We start from the raw sequence: 19,311 nt of genomic DNA, 5'->3' as shown, positions 1-19,311 counted from the left end.
AAGTAATACAATTAATGTCAATTAAAATGTGCCCATGGAAAATAAGCTGATGAGATGTAATCGGGGATGTAGTTTGGCTGATAAAAGCAATAATGTGTGCTGTAAAATACTTTGCCGCCTTAATGAATTGAACGTAGTGCAATGCAATATTTTGAATGAGAAATGAGAACGGTATAAAATTAATGTAGGGAATGTTAAGTAGGTACCAGCTAAATCGGATGGCAGATCTGAAAATACAGATGGGAATGGCTGGGGGCTGCTGTCGCAGCGGGGCCGTGCCCCGCTCCGTTCTTTGCCCCAAGCAAGTTGGTGTCTTTGTGGATAACCCCAAGTGTCACGACACACGTGTTTGTGAAGCTTTGAGCAGCCGGGGTGGTGGGAAATAACAAAGGTGACGGTCACATGTGCAGAACATTGACTGGGAAAAAGATGTGGCCAAAAAGCCCTGTAGAGTAACGGTCTGAGATACTCGATGTCAAACTAGAAATCCTGGAATGGTATACAAAAAAGTAATTGAGAGAACCCTCTTCCCAATTTCTTTATCAGTTCAGCAGAGATCAATACTGCCCGACTGGTCGTTCACCCAGGAAGAAGTACGAGACTGGCAACCCTGTTTATTTAGTCTAACGCAGTTGTACAGTAAAGTTCCCAATAACTCAGGGAGCGCTCAGGACTCATAAATTACAGAGCAGCTCACGTTGATCATACACATCGCTGCTTATCTTGTAAACTCATCTGCTGTGCTTGCACGAGTAGTTGATTTAACAGCATGTATATTGTTGAACTTGACACATCCAAGAGTATAATCAAGCTTTACAAATACTAGGGATGTCTAACTGCTGGTTTGCGCTCTTGGCCCGCTTTTTGAAGTGATTGCGGGACGGGTTCTCTCTGGTTTGCTGCAGGTCATGGGAAATTTCTGTATTGTATGTAATTACAGAGGAGTTTTGTCATGATGCTGGCATCTGTTTAATGACATAAAATGATGAGATGTGTAGAAGGAAAAAGTTAATACCCTTTTTCTGTACACTTCCAAATGGGAAATGACTATAAATTGATTTTGTAGGGTAAAATGCCAGTGAATAAGTGTACTTCTCGTATACCGCTGCCCAGTATCTGTCATGCAAAGCATGAGAACAGCGGAAGAAGGCAGAGATGGGGGGTTTTAGAAGGAGAACTAGTAAAACTCCTGTGCTGTAGCTGGGATGTCGTATCCTGCTGCTCTGATTCCCTTTTCTGCAGGGACTGATTCCGTCTACAAACATGCACAGTTTGTGGATGCTCTGATTCTTTAGGTGGTGTTAGAGGGGTGATAGACATAATTGAGTGAGTGCTTCTGGGACGTCTGCGGGCTGTTGTTGGGCTTTTGGGGTCTCTTTTTTGTGAGTTTTTTTTTTTTGTTAAGGGGAATAAATGCACCTTCTACAATTTTAGCAGCAAAAAAGAATAACTTTCTATTGTTTGGTATTTCTGCTTTTGAGACCCCCTGGGTATGGTGAGGTAGGAAGATTCCCATCCCTCTACCTCAGTCTCATGTTGAGGAACTACATTCACTTTCTGAGCTGTCCGTGGGAAGAAAAGTAACCTGTTTTTAATCAGCTATAGCCCATTTTAGTTTTAAATGAACTAATAGACCTTGAGTTGCATTTCTGCTGCAGCTTGACAAAATTATAGCAGGTGCTGAGGCTCTGTGCTTATTTACTTGCAAATTCTGTCAAGTGTGAACTTCATTTACGACTTCCCTGGCAGGTCATACTGCTGTGGTCACAGCTTCTACAACGTTTTGTTGCTATTGCTTGTAAAATTTGTCACTAAGGGAAATAATAACCTAAAATAGACACAGGTAAGCACACACATAGGATCCTTGTGCACAAATCCATCAAAGCTCTGTGCAACCACAAGGAATTAAACTGTATTTATATTTCTGAAATAAAGGTGCAATTTCAACAGAAAGCCGTATTCTTTGCAATGACAAATTGCCTGCTCTTTGACAAGTGCACTGGTGGGTTTCCAAGTCTTGTCGTAGCTAGGGTCTCCTAATAGAAACCACCTATTCTCCTGCGTATACGTCACGTGTCTCCTCTTCTTTCTAGATGATCATGGGAACAGCAATGGCAGTCATGTAAAAATCTTTTTACCGAAGAAGCTGCTTGAATGTCTACCAAAATGTTCAAGTTTACCGAAAGAGAGGCACCGCTGGAACACTAATGAGGTAGTTAAATCTCTTATTTATTGTTAAACGTATCAGCGTGCTTGATGCTTATGGATTATTTTTTGAGAGCATGCCATGTAAGTTACAGAATATAAATTCCTTGGCTCTGGAACCTGTTGTTTAAATGAAGTCCTATTACATGTTGAAAGTGAGCTTCAAACTAGACTTGAAGGCAAATGTGGAAGCTGACTACTTGCTTGTCTATTCCTTGTGTGTGTGTATGTCACTTGTCTCAAAGAGTCAAATCTTGTATCACCTTATTAACGTGTTTCAAAATTGCTTAAAATTAGATAGGTGTTTTGGTACCATGTTAAACAAAATGTTATCTTATTGTGTGTAAAGACTTCCAAACAAAAAAACAATGCATGTTCTTGCCTGCCAAACAGGGTCCTGAGAAATAACTAGTTTACTCCTGTCCGAGAAATCTTGTTAAGAACAGGGGGCACAAAGAATTGGGCGTTTTATGCTGGAATCCATTTACTCTGAATGTGCTAGTTGCGTATCTCCTGTTAACGCATCATGGTTGGGTTCATTGAAATGAAACAGAAGTATTTAAATTTCAGGTGTCTGGTGGGCCAAGGTGAAGGTGAAGAAGGCTGGAAGTTACACCACAGTACAGTTTTAATTTTTAGTAGCACTGTCTTGCAGTACCTTTGCCATATTTGTGGGAATCATTTAATAACAGAAGCAATTTGAGAAATTACTGTAAAACTCCAGCTAGTATCTGCCTGTTGCAAGCTAATCAATCATTTGTAACATCTAAACGTGTTAACAAAAACTGTACTCGGAGTTTAACGACTGCAAGTGGCAAGCTGAGCGCAGAATCAAATATGGATCAGTTCATGTGTGTATTTTTCGAAGTTGGAGTTCGTCATCCCTCCTCCCTCTTTTGTCTACAAGTTAAAGTCAAGTGTCTGTTTTTAACATACTAAGTACTGTGACAGAATTAATCAGGTCTTTTGGGGAGTTGCTGGCATTGGCTCTTTTGTGTAGATGTTGTTGTCTTGGGTCATTTGAATGGAAATGTAAATTGTAGAAAATGTGGGTTGCAATTTATTCTGTGATAGCATTTATACTAATGGGAACAGGGCATGGAGTATTAGCAATTCCAGTGGCTCTAAAAGATGATGTTTTGACAAAGACAGTTGAGAAGGAAAGCTCTCTGCACAGGGTTGTGGCAAAATGATGCTCCTCCTTGTTATTGGAAACAGCTTGTTGGTTTTTAGTCACTTTTCTCTAGTATTTCTGTTGTCCCTAGTTTAGAGCCTTGTGTATACATCTACACACGCAGGTTTTCAGCTTTTCTTCTTGAGCCATGTTTGGTGTGTAGCCTCCAGGGTAGAAAGTGTGGCAAAGTTAATCATATAGCTGAAAATCTTTATTATTCATAAGCATGATGCAAATGGGAAAGTGTAGGTGCTTGCAAGGTGTATTAAGCTAGAAGAAAAATTTGGGAGCGTAGCCTTCCTTCTGAAGGATGTGTCAGCATTCTGGAGAGGGGGAAGGTGAAGGGTTTTGACGGTGCGTGCCACCATATTGCTGGTATAGGTTTGTCTCATACCTTAATTCTAGATGGATTGTTTGCTAATAATCACAAATCATCAGCTAGTATGTTAAAAAACCAAACCCAACCCACTCTGTCTTTTTGAACGTCAAGTTTGTCACACTTATTTGTATCTCTCTTTCCTCCAAAATCTGTCACTCTGGCTGCCACGCAGTGGGGACAAGGAGCTGGTTCTGTATGCAGGTTATTACTGGTGCTGTCTCTGCCAGCGTATGTGGTGTGTTGGTTGCAGTTCCCTGTTGCATTATTTAAAAGGAAGAGCTTTTCTTGTGGCCAGAAGTTTTTGGCCTCGTTAGCTCAGAGGAAAAAAAAAGATAAAAAAGAAAAAGGCAGAATCTTACGCCTAGATGAAGTCTTGGAAAATTTCTGTTAATTGCGGGGGAGGAGGGAGCTTAGCTTACAGATTTTATTTCCCTCCCCACCCCCAACCTGGAAGTTTAATTCTGTTCACTGTTACAAAATTTGAATTTTTCTTAGGGTATAATTGGATAATAATGTTGGACTACATTTCAGAGTCATTCCTAAGGGAATATGTTTTTTCATCTGAGTACACAGGTGTTCTGTCTATGCTGGTGAAGACACGAGTTGTAAAATATAGAAGAAAAAGATGTATTTTATACAGTGATACTTCCAGAATCTTTGTGTTAATTTCAAAATCACTGGTACTGCTTGCGAGGTGTCTCACCATTGGGGAGGTTTATTAAAAGATATAAAAGAAATAAAATGCATAAAGTAACTTACAGATCTGAATATGTCTATGACATTGCTGTCCTCCCTCAAACTCGTATGTGTTTGGACAAACTCATGGATGTCCGGTCTCGCCATAGGCTTCCCCAGAGTGCGAGTGCAGTGGGAATTGGTGCAGGATGTGGTGCAGGATGCATCCAAAGGGACAGCCGGGGCCAGCCCTCCTAACCCAACTACGACCTGGCTACTTCCCAAAATCCTTAAGCGTTGCTTTTTCTGCTCCTTTTATGGGGATATTTCAAGGAAACTTAACATGGCCCTTGTACGCATCTGCGGGTCCTTGAAATAAAGTGCAAATGTATTTTCAGCCACTGGGGCTGGTAGGCAGCATAAAGGGCACGTGTTGTGTGCTGGCATGTAGGGTCGGTCTGCTGATGCTTCCCTTGCATCTGCAAGCGAGGAGATGCCGACGCTGAATGTGGAGGTCAGGGAGCAGCTGGGGTTTGTTCTTTCCTCTACCAGGGCATCACCATGGGAACACCGCAAATAACTTTTTCTGAGCGCTTTCATCTGCAGATTGAGGGTAATGGTCATATGTTGCTCTGGATTGGGTAATTGGGATGGAGAAACAATATCCTTTGAGAGCTGAATAGGTTGTGGTTGACTTTACACTTAGCGAAATAATGCAGCAAGAGAAATGGAGCATTTAAAAATGCTTAGAACATGTTATCGAGATGTTTGCTTTCCATCAGATTATGCAGTTTTAACTGAAATGTTTGATGGAAATATATTTCCATATCAAGATGTCATCTCGTCTTAAATCAAGTTTATAGTGGTTTTATATTTCCTAGTGAAGGAAGTGTTCCTTCTAATTCAATTTTTTTTACCAGAGATACAAAATCATAAGTTTAGCCAAGCAATTTAATTACAGATTTACATTTTTGAGATGCCTGTGAAAGTGTGTGTATGCTTATTTCTCTTGCTCTGGGGGAGGATAGAAAGGGGATTTTCATAGGATTTCTCATGTTAGGACAAATCAGTTAATTGCCAGAAAATTCTGCAATGCTCTGTGCATGTGAGGGAGTTCCTTGCCTCTTGGGTTTTAGTTGTCGGTCATTTTGAACCATTTTAGCTTTTGTGTAATACAGATCTGGTTCTGGTTTTAGTGAGCGGATGGAGCAAAGACTTCCCATAGCGTGGTGGTGCTTGTAGCTTGCTTGGCGTGCTCACAGTGCGCACCGAGCGCGGATTTCGGGAGCGCGGGGTCTCGGGTCCCTTCCCCAGGGAGCGGGGCTGATGCTCCCGAAGCACTGCTGTGCAGAGTGGGCATCCGCGGGTCTCTCCGGGCGCTCGGCTGAGCTCCCGCTTCGCCCGGAGTGTGTCGGCACTCCCCTCGCGCCTCGTCCCCTAATAGAGGTGGCAAAGGTCGCTGGCTCGTTAACCGCTAATCGTTTTTGGCAGTAAGAGACGTTGTCTGCAGGAAATGCATCCTGCTACTTTCTGTCAAGTGACCAGGTTATCTGGGAACTGGGAGCTTCCCAGGCCGCTGCGCTCTCAGCGGCACGGGTGGGTGCAGGGGCTCAAGGGTGTCGGAGTAACCTTGTCTCTGCACACCGCTTGCCAAAAGCTGGATTGCAGCTTGGAGCAGAGATGCCTTTCATTAATGCAGTTGGCAGCCGCAGTCATTAATCATCCTTGTAAACACTTAATGACACGGTACGAGAAAGAAGAAAAAGTTAAACATCGGAAATGTAAAATGCTACCTAGGGCTTTTGTTTCTGACAGTATTCTATATTTACGTTCTCTGTTGGGAGAAGCCCAGAATTTCCATGGTAGAAAAAACCAAAAGTAATTGCTTTGTGTGCTTAGGCTTTTCTTGAGGGGCAAGGCAGAAATGCCCCATTTTCCAATGTGATATCTAGCATCAACTTTTTACAAATTTCAGGCTTAGGTATTGCTTGGTAGTGTGCAAATAAGTGCAATTACAAAACTCTGTATTTGAGCATTATTTAGCATAGGAAGAAATTCTTTGATGATGTTGCATTGGGGACCTTGAGTCGCGTGCTCCCTAACATCTCTGATGTGGTCTTGCATTTTTGCATTGCTTGCACGACAGTGACATTCTCCTCTTCCGCTTGACATCGAGTTATTTCCCATTTTTCTCTAAAGCACAGAGAAGATCTTGAAGGTTCGGAGAATTGCCTGAGGGACGTAAGGCACCCAGACTATTTTGGGAAGTGACTTCCGAGCGTTTGGGCTGGCTATTATGCTATGAAGTGCTAGCGAGGAGCAGGCGAAAGCGATACGTCGTCTGCTGCCTGCGGCTCCAACCCCCCTCAGCCCCCTGGCAGATGAGTGTCAGGCAGCCTGTTACCAGCACGGCTCCTGTCATGACAAGTTTGTTCATCAAAGTACCACTCTGGGTAAAGACCGAGCAGTATGACTTACTACTACTTTTTTTTTTTTTTTAATGCTTTTAAGTGCCTTTTAGAATGAACTCTTATGTCTGAAAACTTAAAACACCCGTTTGTTTTAAGGCTGCCCTGGATGATATGGTGTATTGTAACACTTCGCTACATTACTGTACCAGTTCAAGCCTTATTTACCAAAGTAGTTTCATGTGTTTTAAATTCATGGGGTTGAGAGCAAGTGTATGGGATCAGCTTTTATCATCACCACAGTCAGAGTGAGGAAGGGGTGTCGGTCCAGGTCACAGCATCCCGTCTACGCAATGCCATCAAGGTGGCAAAACTTGCTGGAAAAACAACAGCACTCATTACAGTTTCCTGGGGACTGTAAAGTTATTCAGTGTATTTTGTTTAATGCTTTCCATTAAGCTCAAGTTAATTCAGATGTGTTCTGCTTAAGTGCAGAGTTTCACGAAGTCAGAGGTTGGCTGTTGTCGTGAGAGCTCTGCAGCTGCCGAGCACTTACAAAGCTAGAACGCCTGCATCGGCTCTGTGATCTCTCAAGAGCAATGAGAATATTTCATTTTGACTAATTGCCCATGTGATCACGGCATATAAAATATTATTGTGGTATTGGCGAATGCTATTATTAGAAGTTTTGTTGTTTTCTGTTCCGCCTGATGATCCTGTGCTGGAGGGGTAGTGGGGAAGCGGTCACAGTCTGGCTTGTGCACGCTTCCTACGTAGCATCTCCTCCTGCCACTGCTAGTCTGGCACGTGGGGTTGCCCTTAGGTTTGTGCTGAGTTGGGGGCTGAAACAAGTTAACGTAAGGTTTTGTAAATGAAAGGAAGTACCTAGTTGAGGGCAAAATGTTTGCCAAGTGCTGGAACAGCCGGAGCATCTGTAAAGTCAAGAACGTTGGTGTTGACTCATGTCCCTTGTTTCAGTGGTGGTGGTCTTCTGCTAGCCATTGTAGCTAGGAAAGGCATGTCCCACCTGAGTTTGTCACTAGCTAGTTGGATGCTTGCTCTAACAGCCGTTGGTACCGTGCTTTCCAAAGCGTGTCCATCCTCTTGGCCAACAACAGAAATGTAAGAAAACCCACGTTTCTTAAAGGAGAAGAAAAAGCTTCGAAAGTGAAATCAAAAGGAAGTAACATTTACACCCTGACTAGAGGAGAGTCAGGAATAAACTGTTCATACACCTGACTGATGCCGTCTAGCACGTGTGGGCGGCTTTTCTCGCTGCGTGTGTGATTATGATTTAAGGCTGATCAGTGAACGAGATGGAAATTTCTCTTTAACAGAAGCACTTCATTATGGGTTTATTTTGTGAAATTAATGAAATTCTGTGCTTTGCTTAATGTACAAAGCAGAAAATCTGCTACTGGCTTTGCTTTTGCAGTTTCTCAGTCATGTTTACATAATTAGTAAATGTTGTGAGCAGGCTCGGTGATTTAGCAGAATTGAAAGGTTACTGTTCCTGGCAATTTTAAACAAAAGCAGTAATACCTGCTATGCTGCTCGTGCTCTGATAGAGAGAGATTCCTCATCTTCCTCTTAGGAAAATCTGTCTTGTTTTTCCTTCTCTTTTGTTAATGTTAGGACCAACGTTGTAATTGTATAATGATAAGTCTTTTAAAATGGCTGAATTTGCAGTTCTGCGCAGTTAATGTGTCAGAGTCCTGGGACCAGATTGAATCCTGTAAAGCATAGCAAACAGATGAAATGTATTGTTTTGGATAATGTACTGCCCTCCTGGCTTTTTTTCCAAGTGAATTCGATTGAATGAATTAAATTAACTTTTTTACACTTAATGATAGCTAAAGAAATTAGTTTTAGCATATTATACATGAAGTATAAAATGCTGATGGTATTTAACTCACTGTCTGTGACATTAGTAACCTATCAAAATACCTCTGAATATTTTTACAAATTTTGAAACTTTCTAGCAATTAGTTTGGAGTGGAATCGGTCCAGTTTGTTTTGAGCACTCATGTGGCCGTACCTCATATACAGGCTTTACAGTGAATGCCCTCCTACTGCTGTATGTGGAGATGCATCTGCTTGTGTTTTGCTGTTCGGGAAATGGATCTACTGGTTTGCGTGCTGCACCGAGAGACGGAGCAGACGAGAACAGTTCTTGGGTACGAGGACTTAAGTGGCTATTTCAGATGGAAGGGACTTCCTGGCTTTTTGCCATGTTGAGCACCTCCAGGTCCCTCTACTGAAAGTGTGTTGTGTAGACAACCGTCGTTTAGCAGCAGCAAATGCATGTCCAGACATCTATTCGTCTCTGTAAGAGCGGGCTCTGAATCCTTTGTCTATTGTATACTTAACACACACACACGCACACACACAAAAAAAGGTACCATAGATTGCTCTAGGAATGCGGGAAAATAAGGTGGAATATTTTTTTCTCTAATTGATTAACCTGGTGTGCTTTTCCTAACCTGCATTATCTGTTGGGGCTCATCCTTTTTAATGGTACATGGTTACTCTGAAGTATAGTATCAAAAGAGAATGTGGAATCCGGTGTAGGGGGAATAAGAAATCGGAGTTACCCGTTATGTAAACCCTACTTCAAACGTGAGAGAATAGCAGAGTGCATTAGTTTACTCATTATTTAGCTGTTTATCTACAGGAACACCAACAGTAGTGGTAGGTACCGCTGCATCATGTATTTGGGTCTCTGGCTTGCCCAGCACTGCGCAAAATACTCCCTGGTATGTTACACAAGTTGTACTTTGTACCGCATTTTACAAGGAAAACGTTACAACAAAGTCAATTTACAAAGTCAATTTAAATGTGTCTCTGCCAGGGACCGGCATATATAAACACAAATGAATTGGTTCACTTGTCAAATGAATGGAAACTGAGGATATTACATTTTGGAAGTGATTGAAATCCTGTCTTCTCAGTCTCATGTTTACTACTTCCAAGGGTGGCTGTTTCATTTTGAAGAGAAAAATCAGGGGATTTAGAGGAAAAAGGAAAACTAGATATGAAGGAAAAATTAGTGCCAATAAAAGCGAAGATTTTATGCCAGGGTAGTACTTAAGAAAAAGGACTAAGACTGAAACCAGTTTGTTTTCTGCAAAAGGAGCGATCATTGTGGGGAACAAAGCATACCTGGGGGGAGAGTGGGAGAGAAGAGAAGCCTGTTGCAATAGGGGAGAAATAAAAAAGAAAGTCTTTGTGTTTGTTCCTTTGAAATTGGTGCCTATACCCAGTTGTTGACAAACATAGCTGTAGATCATAAAAACAGGAGCAGGGAGCTATTTGCTGGCTGGTGGACAGCAGAGTGGAGTTAGCAAAATGCTGGTGAGGTGTTGTGCTTTCCGGGTCTGCCCCGCGTTTAACTCTAGTTCAGCTCCTGGCTCTGGTTTAACTCCAGTTTGGCTCCAGCCGCAAGTCAGTCGCCATCCCCAGGGGTACAGTGTTCTTACAGTTACTTAAAACTGATCTTTATGCAAACTTTGTGTTACCTGAGAAGTCGGGAGGGAGCCTCAGGCTCGTGTTAGGGGATGTGGCACCCGAGGCACGGACCCGGGGCCGCCTGCGCTGGCAGCCCTTGTCCAGCTACAGGCAGCTGCCCGCGGCGTGACCGTGTTCGCTTCCCCATCTCTCACCTTTGAGGAATTCCTGAGGTATGGGGTCTTCCTGATAACAGGATTCATGTTAATGCCTTCTGATCTTAATTAGCTGCTGAGTCACTGCGAATCTGTGTCTTTGTTGTTGAATTATTTCTAAGTCGCTTAGTTTCCAAATCGCTTTCCTCCAAAATGAGGTTGCCTTACAAATCTGTAGTGTAAATCGTGATTAAAGGGCCCACCTCAGCACACGGGTGAAATAAGAGCGGAAAAGCTGACTTCTTAGAATCATAGAATCATTAAGGTTGGAAAAGACCTCTAAGATCATCGAGTCCAACCGTCAACCCAACACCACCATGCCCACTACACCATGTCCCTAAGCACCTCATCTACACGTCTTTTAAATACCCCCAGGGATGGTGACTCAACCACTTCCCTGGGCAGCCTGTTCCAAGGCCTGATCACTCTTTCAGTAAAGAAATTTCTCCTAATGTCCAATCTAAACCTCCCCTGGCGCAACTTGAGGCCATTTCCTCTCGTCCTATCGCTGTTACTTGGGAGAAGAGACCAACACCCACCTCACTACAACCTCCTTTCAGGTAGTTGTAGAGCGCGATGAGGTCTCCCCTCAGCCTCCTCTTCTCCAGGCTAAACACCCCCAGTTCCCTCAGCTGCTCCCCATCAGACTTGTGCTCCAGGCCCTTCACCAGCTTCGTTGCCCTTCTCTGGACACGCTCCAGCACCCCAATGTCCTTCTTGTGGTGAGGGGCCCAAAACTGAACACAGGATTCGAGGTACGGCCTCACCAGTGCCGAGTGCAGGGGCACGATCACCTCCCTGCTCCTGCTGGCCACACTTGTTTCAGTTCACAAAAATTGGAATTGATAAATGTTGGAAATAATGGCAAGAACTTAGTTTTAACTCCAACATGTGGCAGTAACATTAGCAGATATTAAAAATACAGACCTTCCTGCTTTCTCCAGTGGGTTCTCGACTGCGATATACGTAAAGCAGGAGTGATGCAGAAAGATGCAGTGTGTTTTTGAGAAAAATGTACAGGCAGATTAGATTGTTGCACTACACTTCCGCTTTGAATACGGTGATTTTCTGTCGTTCGTGGCTTCTTTGCCTTACGCAGACACAGTTTTGTGGGGTGGGTTTGTTTCTTGGCTTCAAGCATGAAGCTGTTTTGGTCGAGATGAAAGACTCCCAAAACTTAACGCCTTGCCAGGCGGGGGAGAGGGGGGCAGGGGAGGGATGCTGAAATGAAAAGGGATGTATTGCCCTTGGTGGCTGTCTTTCTCCAAAAGTTATCTGATGTAAATATTACGCGCTCTGCATAAATTTAGTATAGATAATTGACTGCATCTTGCTTGGAAATGGATACCAAAGGTTTTTTATAGCTTCTGTGTAATTGAAATTCCAGGAGGAGAGGCCTTTGTCTTGGTAACCACATTTGAATTACTTTTTTATTGTAGTGTTAAACTGATACGTTATGATGTTAGGAGTTCAGCGTGCGTGTGTCAATAATTACTATATTTCCACAATTACAATGAATAAAGCAAACTCTTGAAAAAGAACATGTAATACCCCGAAAACAGATGATCTAAAAGTGGTATTGACAGCCGTTTGTGTTCTTACCTAAACAGTAGTCTCCCTGACGAAGGTAACCTGTCAGTGCTGTAGCAGGACTGCATGCTTTGTGCATCCCAGCTCAAGCACTTGAGCTGTGCTGGTTTTTATCCTGAGCTTTGAGACACATTCTGTATAATAAGAAACCAATGCACCAATATGGAAATGGAAAGACTTGTAGAAGCCATTCTACAGGGAAGTTTAAAAAAAAAAAAAAAAAAAAAGCTGCTAGCAGTAGGAGTCGATCTCCGTAGCCAGGGTGGTGGTGGCTGCAGGAGGGTCTGCTGCAGCAGACGCCTCGCACGTCGGCGTGCCCAGGTGGGAGCAGGACGGCCGGAGGGCGCTGCCGCGTGCTGTGTGTGAATTGCGAGAGCTTTGATGTGATTCCATGGAAGGTACTAGTTTTACTCACTGAAGCTCCTTTGTTTTGCAGAGATCTTGATGCAGACGCCCTTTTGGATTTCTTTTTAATAATGTGTGACCCTTCACCTTTGATCCCTTGACCTGCATTACTTTGGTAACCATTTCATTTTTTTTAATTTCACTTCATTTTTAATTTTGGTGTGCAAGCTGTAACATTTCATCATTTTAAACTGTAGCGTTCTTTGACCTCCCCAAATGTCTTTTTTTTCTATGAAGTTATGTAATGTTGGCTTTTCTTGAATAAAAATTATATCAGTTGTTAAAAAAAAATAAAGTATATAATTTTCATTGGTTTTTGCTTCTTTTAAGTTTAACTGTGTGTATGTTTCTTGTATAGTACATTACTTTTTTTCACTTGTGTTCTCCCAGTGCTTAATCTAATTTATTTTGATATTTCTGTACATCTTTGGTTTTAATTTGCATTTCTCTACAGTTCTTTTGGCCAGTAAAACATACGCTGTTTGGTGTTGCCCCCCCGGTCACATTTTGATACCTCAAAGTAATTGTGGCAGCATTAAGATACTCTTACGAGTAAGAAATATTCTTTATTGTTACCATTTTGTTCCCTGCCCTGAAGATAACTTTTCCTGGCCATCAGCTTAAAACTGATAGCTATTTTAATAAAAGATTAGGCTTTCAACCAAAATGAAAATCTCAGTCAAAACTCAATATACATTTATTTTTACATTATCATTGAAGCCGAAAGGAAAGTTATCAATGCTTTGAGATGTACTTTAAGCACGGATGTGCTTAAAGAAGCAGTATTGTGTGTATATGGGATAGTAAAGCCCCCAAAGTTTAGTAGCTGTTTCTTCCTATTTTCGTATTGAAAGGGTATGGGTGTATGAGACAGAGATTTTGGCCAGATTCTATTTTTATCTTGTAAATGATCATATGAAATCTACTGAGCACGGCCCACTGAAGCACAGATTATTTTTTAAGTGTCTCATTATTTTATTCTCTAACATTTAATGCTGAAGTTTTAATTGCACACAGATGAAGCTGCTAAATGAGCACTGAAATGGATTTAGGTCTTCTCTGAGCCTTGTTGATGCTTATAAAACTTTATATCGTTCATTAGAACTACAGATTAAAATTGTAGCGAGCTGTTCACATATTGCAAGTCGGCTCCACGGACCTCACCTGGCCACTGCCCAGGTCTGGCCTCTTTTGGAGGAGCCTGAAGCCCATCTGAAAACCCTCTTGCTGATGCTTTCCCTAGAGAAACAGCCCGCTGCAGTGTTTGCTGGGGGTGCTGCTGACCCACAGGGCTGAGCCTGAGCTGCCTTATTTACCCTTATTTATCCTCTGTGGGGCTTGGTGGGTTGAGCCCCAGCAGGTTTTGCCCCAGAGCAGCGGGCATGCACTGTCATCATCAGAGTCTGTTTCAGGAAGCATCTTGTATTTTTAATTAGCATCCATGCTTGAGAAAATGGTATTTCCATCACTAATCTTTGCGCTTAAACAGCAAGATGTCTGTTTTTAAACTGCCCTTCGTTGTGTTTGCAGAGTCACCTGTTAAAATAACATGAGAGTCAAAAACAGTATTCACAACATTCTGCTGACCAGTATTTCCTCCGTGTCGATGTACGTTTCTGTCTTTGACCCAGTGGTTAGGAGCCACGATGGACAACCACAGCCTACATCAGTGTTTGAAGTGTTCGGGTGGTTTTTTCCTTTTCTGCTCCTGTTCCAAATTTTAGCTGTAATAGTTTTTGTAGGCCTAGAGTCATCAATTCTGGTATACAAGGCTGCCGTTCCTACGTGGAGCATGTTTGGGATAGCTGGGATTTGGCTTTTACTCTCGTTTTAATGCTGCCTGTCAGCCTAAGAAGTGTGATCCTCCAAAACCATCTCGAGCTATTCCTCCAGTCTTCGGAACAGCATTTTTAAAACTCGGTGGAAAAAATATTTATTTTGCCCAAGAAAATTCCTTGAAGACTATTTTTCTCCTCCTCGTAACACATACTTTAGGAAAGCAACTTCGAAAAAACCTTTATTTAGACATCTGGAAATCAAAGGGAATCTCCCTCTTCTGCGCAGAGGGCTGGCTTTCAGCTGCCTCCTGGTAGAACAAATAGCAAGAAAAAAAAAGTGATGGAATAAAAATGTCTGATGTTGGGAATTGGAGTCAATAATATAAAAACACAGGACATTAAAAGATGGCTAGAATTTCTTGTTTCAGGAGGTATTTTGTCATGTCCATCCTGCCTTCTTTTCATAAGGTAAGCGCTCTTAGCAATGGAAATAGTTGGGTATCTCTCACGAGATGTTCGGGTGACACAGGATGATGCCTGCTATGTTTTTCATTGTCTTCCCAATTATTCGGTTAGATGCAGATGGTTATTCACAGAAATCAGTGTAATGAATATGGATTATGCCTGTTTAGCTATTGCATGGGCTTCCAGGATGGTAGAGCTGCAGAGGAAGGAGGAGGTAGAGCCCTTGGAAAAGGAGGATGGGAATTGTTCTCAGTTTCCTGTATAAACAACAGTAAATATTAGTAAGAAAAGCTGCTTTGTTAACACGGCAATAGCATTACCATTTACCCGAGCTTAAAGTCTGTCTTCAGGTTTCTGCTGCAGTGTGACTGGATGATAGTAGGTCATATCAGCAGCAATTGTCCATTTTATGGCAAGAGATGACGGAACTTAATTCATTTTACTGAGCTTGCTTTTTACTGAACAGGAACTAAAATACATGTTTTCTTTAAACACCTAAAGAACTACAAAAATGATGCAAAATGTTGGCAAAGCAAAACATTTGTCTATTTAAATATTAAGAGAATACTCTATAGAGAGATTTGTCCCTGCTTTATGCCGTTTTTCTGTTATTCAAAGCCAGAATATTGATAACATCCACTCCTGAAACAAGTTTAATTTTGAAATTCATGCAATATCTTCTACTGCTGGATGCTTTTATATGCTAACCTTAACATAAGGCTGAATGGCTGAAATGAAATACTTGGCACATTTACTGGATTTAGAACATTGCATGTCTTGCAGTTCAGGTAATGCAGCTGGGGTCAGATTAACCTGATCTGCTTTGTTCAACCTAATAGACGTACTTGTGTATCAATCATCTGCATGTGCTGTTCATTTAATAAAATATACATGGGCAACAGACAAATTGCTCACTTCAGTCTGGACTACTTTGAAAAACAGATGTATCAGTCAACGCAAGCAAACATTGTTTTTTTCTATTAATAATAAAACTCATCCAAACATGCAGGATGAAAAAGTGTACAGGACGGATTTCTCGCCCTCCCCCGCCCCCCAAAGTCTGTATCTGAGACAACACAGATTTCTGTGCAGAATCTGCCTGTACGCAGTAAACTTAACAAATGGGCAGCCGTCCCCTAATAATGTGTTTTAGGGCTGGCGGCTTCTAGGCGAGAATCCTGTTGGTCTCCTGCTTGGAGGGGAAGGGGAGCTCTCACTTCCCGGAGGAAAGCCTGGGTGCCGCTCCAGACTTGCTGTTGGAGCAGCGGCCGTGGGAGGGCTGGTGCTCGGCAGTCCGCTTCTTAGGGAGTTTCTCCTCGGGGGTTGGGGGTGAATTTCCCAGGCTTCTCGCCCCGCTTGCTGCTCTGTCTATGTGTTGTTCTGCAAAGTCCTTAAATAATTTAATTACTGCTATTGCTTTCATCTTTAAATTCTCAAAATGCATTAAGGTCTTTGATCGCTGAAGAGGTAAGCTGGCGCCGTTGGGCAGCCTTCCACGACTGGGTCTTGTGCTTCTGCTTTTACTGTGCTTACAGAAGTCGAACTCCTGTAGCAATTCAAAACCCTGCATTTGGCTTTCTGTATGTGCTAGAGCTAGGGTCCTGTCTTTCCTTTGCTCTTAGCTGCAGACCTCGGGTGAGAAAATGTTCGGCGATAAAAATGTGTTTTTATTTCTCCTTCAGGTTTGGCTTATCTGCTTTTCAGCTCTTCTAGACATTGGACATGCCAGTTTGTGTTTATTTTCTCTGGATTCCTTCCCACAAGACAGAAGTGAATTCAGCATGGATTGTTGGGGAGAGCCTTGGCTGGGAATAAGGATAATTGCAGTCTCTGGCTGTGCCACAGATTTACTGATGATTTCTTTTAAGTTATTCACCTGCACTGTATCTGTTTCCTCAGCTGTAAAATATGGGTAATTACTTCTGTTGTAAAATGTTATGGGGTCTGCTGGTAATTATATGAATGAAGTGCTAATTACAGTGATTATTATTTGGACCTAGTTTAGATCTGGGTGATGTTCCTGTTGTGCTGAATGTATGAAACAAATACGACAACTTGCTTTTCTCCATTCTTTGCGAGGGACCTGGAAGGGGAAGGTGCCGCGGTACTCGAATGTAAATTCCTAATGAGAAGCGCTACTGCTTTTTCACCCAAGTCGATCTATTAACTTCCCATCTTCCTTGGTCCTCATGTGTTAGCAGGACGTTAGGCTGATGAGAGGCTAAGAAATTACTAATTCGGTAGTTGGATCCATGTGTAATTTGATAACAAGGGTTTATACTTTGGCATTTGCTTTTCCTCTTGGAGGTGCGCAGAAGAAAGCAGATTGGGGATGGTACTCGTTGGGATACCAATTGAGTGGGGGCAATCTGCATGCTACCTTGTGGCCTCAGTACCTTTGGAAGATCTGACCTTGATGCAAGGAAAATGTTGAGATTATTTCCCCCCTATAAAAGACTACAGGTTGCAAGATTCTATTATCAAACACTTTATTTGCCTTTCTCTTCTCCATTTATTTAGGACACATTTTCTTTGTAGCTGGGAATAGCTCTACTATCCACTAAGCAAGGCTGGGTAGTGGAGGAAGAATTGATATTCTTTAAGGTAGAAATGGAGTCTTCTCATCCAGAAAATACTGCTGCTTCTGCCTGGGTGATGCTGTAGTTTCTGACAGTAGTAATAATGAGTAATGCCTTACATCCGTTAACAATGAGAGGCTCCTACCCAATACCAGCCTTCCCCGGCCACGTATTTCATGGCACAGTAACGACAAAAATTGTGTTCTTGGTTCGTCTTGCTGCAGTCCTGCCTGCTCTGTTGTGCCACACCTGCTCGCTCTGCCTTTCTGGGTTCTACTGGATGGATTTCAGCCCTCACCTCCAAACGCCCGCTTGCCATCAACTTCAGCCTTGCTTTGCCCTGGAAGAGCACACACAGATCTCAGTAATGTCTTCAGAATTTGGTAGCAGGCTAGAGGTGATAGCTGAGCAGCTCTTCCTTTCTCATAGTTTCATGATTGCAGTGAATTTTTAACTTTCAAGGGTAGGGTTTAGTTACTGTCCAGTATGATAATATGAAAAGGCTTTCCAGCAACGGAAAGGCAATTTCTAATTGCAGTTTTGCACTTGGAATTTTCCAAACGAGATGCTCATCTCTGGGAGCTTATTTCTGTTTGATTCTACATGTTGAAATTAATCTGGAGTATACCATGTCCTCGCAGTATTTCAGTTGTTGGCGATGCAAAGTTCATCTAATGCAGCTTACTGGATTATTTTTCTGTTTGGGGATAACTAAGGGAGACGAATGGCTCCATGTACAGTTTTTTTTCCAAGGCTCCTAGGCTTAAAACTTTTTAAATCATAACTGAAAATCCACCAAATACTTGTATTTCTTTACCGTGCTCTAAACGTGCATACATCTACACTGACATACACACCTACGTTGACTCAAGTTGCAGTTCCGTCTGGAAACATATGCCTTGCACCAGGACCTAAACCAGCAAGTCCATGGCGAAGGCATGCTGTCAGCGGTGTTTCTGTGCAGCATGCCGGGCTCCTGCCCCCAGTGTACCCGACTTCCAAATTTTGTGCTGCTTTTTCCCGTGGTGCGCCCTGCAGCTGCACGGGCGATCTCCCGCCCTGCAGCCGGAGCTGCCGGTGCAGGGCCAGCCGCTCGGCGCTCCTGGAGCCCTCCACCCTCTGCCTCTGGCCAGCCTCCTCACTCACAGCAAACGGGCACTGCGTGCTTTTGTAGTTTTGCTCTTGACTCCATAAACGACCTGTTTTTTTTCATGACAGAATACTTATATGCTCCAGTGACGGGTAGCAATGTGCGATTCCAGACAAATTAAAACAGTCATTACCAAGTAACACGAGTATGGAAAGAACTTGCCTTATTAGGTGGAGGAAAAAGTAAACGAGGGAACATCTTCCCTCCCGCGATAGCTCTTACCTCACTTTAAAACATCTAAAATATCAGTTGTTTGTATGTGTGTCTGTGCGCTTCACCTAATATTCATATCTTAGAATTTTTTAAAAAATCCTATTGATTTGGGAAGCAAAAAACTCGGTTCGTTCCTACAGAAGCATCATCTATTAAGATTAACTAATTTGGTGTGAGATGCTTCGAAAGTGAATAATGCCATATAAATATTCTTATTGCATGTTGCACAAGTGAATTGATCTGTGTGCACTCTGCAAGTCTTGTATGGCGAGGCACATTAAATTTCTACACAACCTAAAGGATAATCAATAATTCAGGTTTGATATTTATTCAACACTAATTTTGCAGCGTTCTTGCAAAAAGTGGGAGGTTGTATGATATCTATGGGATTTCTGTATCTCAATACCACTCTGAATGCTGTAAATCAACAGTGTAAGTAACATACGAACTTTTTTTTTAAACTTAAATGTTTAGTAATGTAGTAGTTAAACTCTCTCAAGTCTTCCTCCTCTTAGAAATTAGTGAACACTCTGGTTTGCATTGTGGTGGCAACGTGTTGCATAAAACCACTGTAGCTGATGATAAAAATGCTTTCATGTATCTGAATTAAAATGTAGCATCACCTCAG

General features: G+C 42.4%; 1 protein-coding gene across 1 annotated transcript in view; it reads left to right on the top strand.

Moving 5' to 3' along the window:
• Positions 1–19,311, top strand: part of CAMTA1 (calmodulin binding transcription activator 1) — a 327,820-nt gene that overhangs the window by 29,163 nt on the left and 279,346 nt on the right. The window contains exon 3 of the mRNA XM_075172134.1: positions 2,094–2,212. Within this exon, the coding sequence (XP_075028235.1) occupies positions 2,094–2,212 (119 nt within the window). The remainder of the gene's footprint in view (positions 1–2,093; positions 2,213–19,311) is intronic.

This window comes from Calonectris borealis, chromosome 23 (assembly GCF_964195595.1).
Source record: "Calonectris borealis chromosome 23, bCalBor7.hap1.2, whole genome shotgun sequence".
NCBI lineage: Eukaryota > Metazoa > Chordata > Aves > Procellariiformes > Procellariidae > Calonectris > Calonectris borealis.
This window is presented reverse-complemented; position numbering and strand designations above follow the sequence as displayed.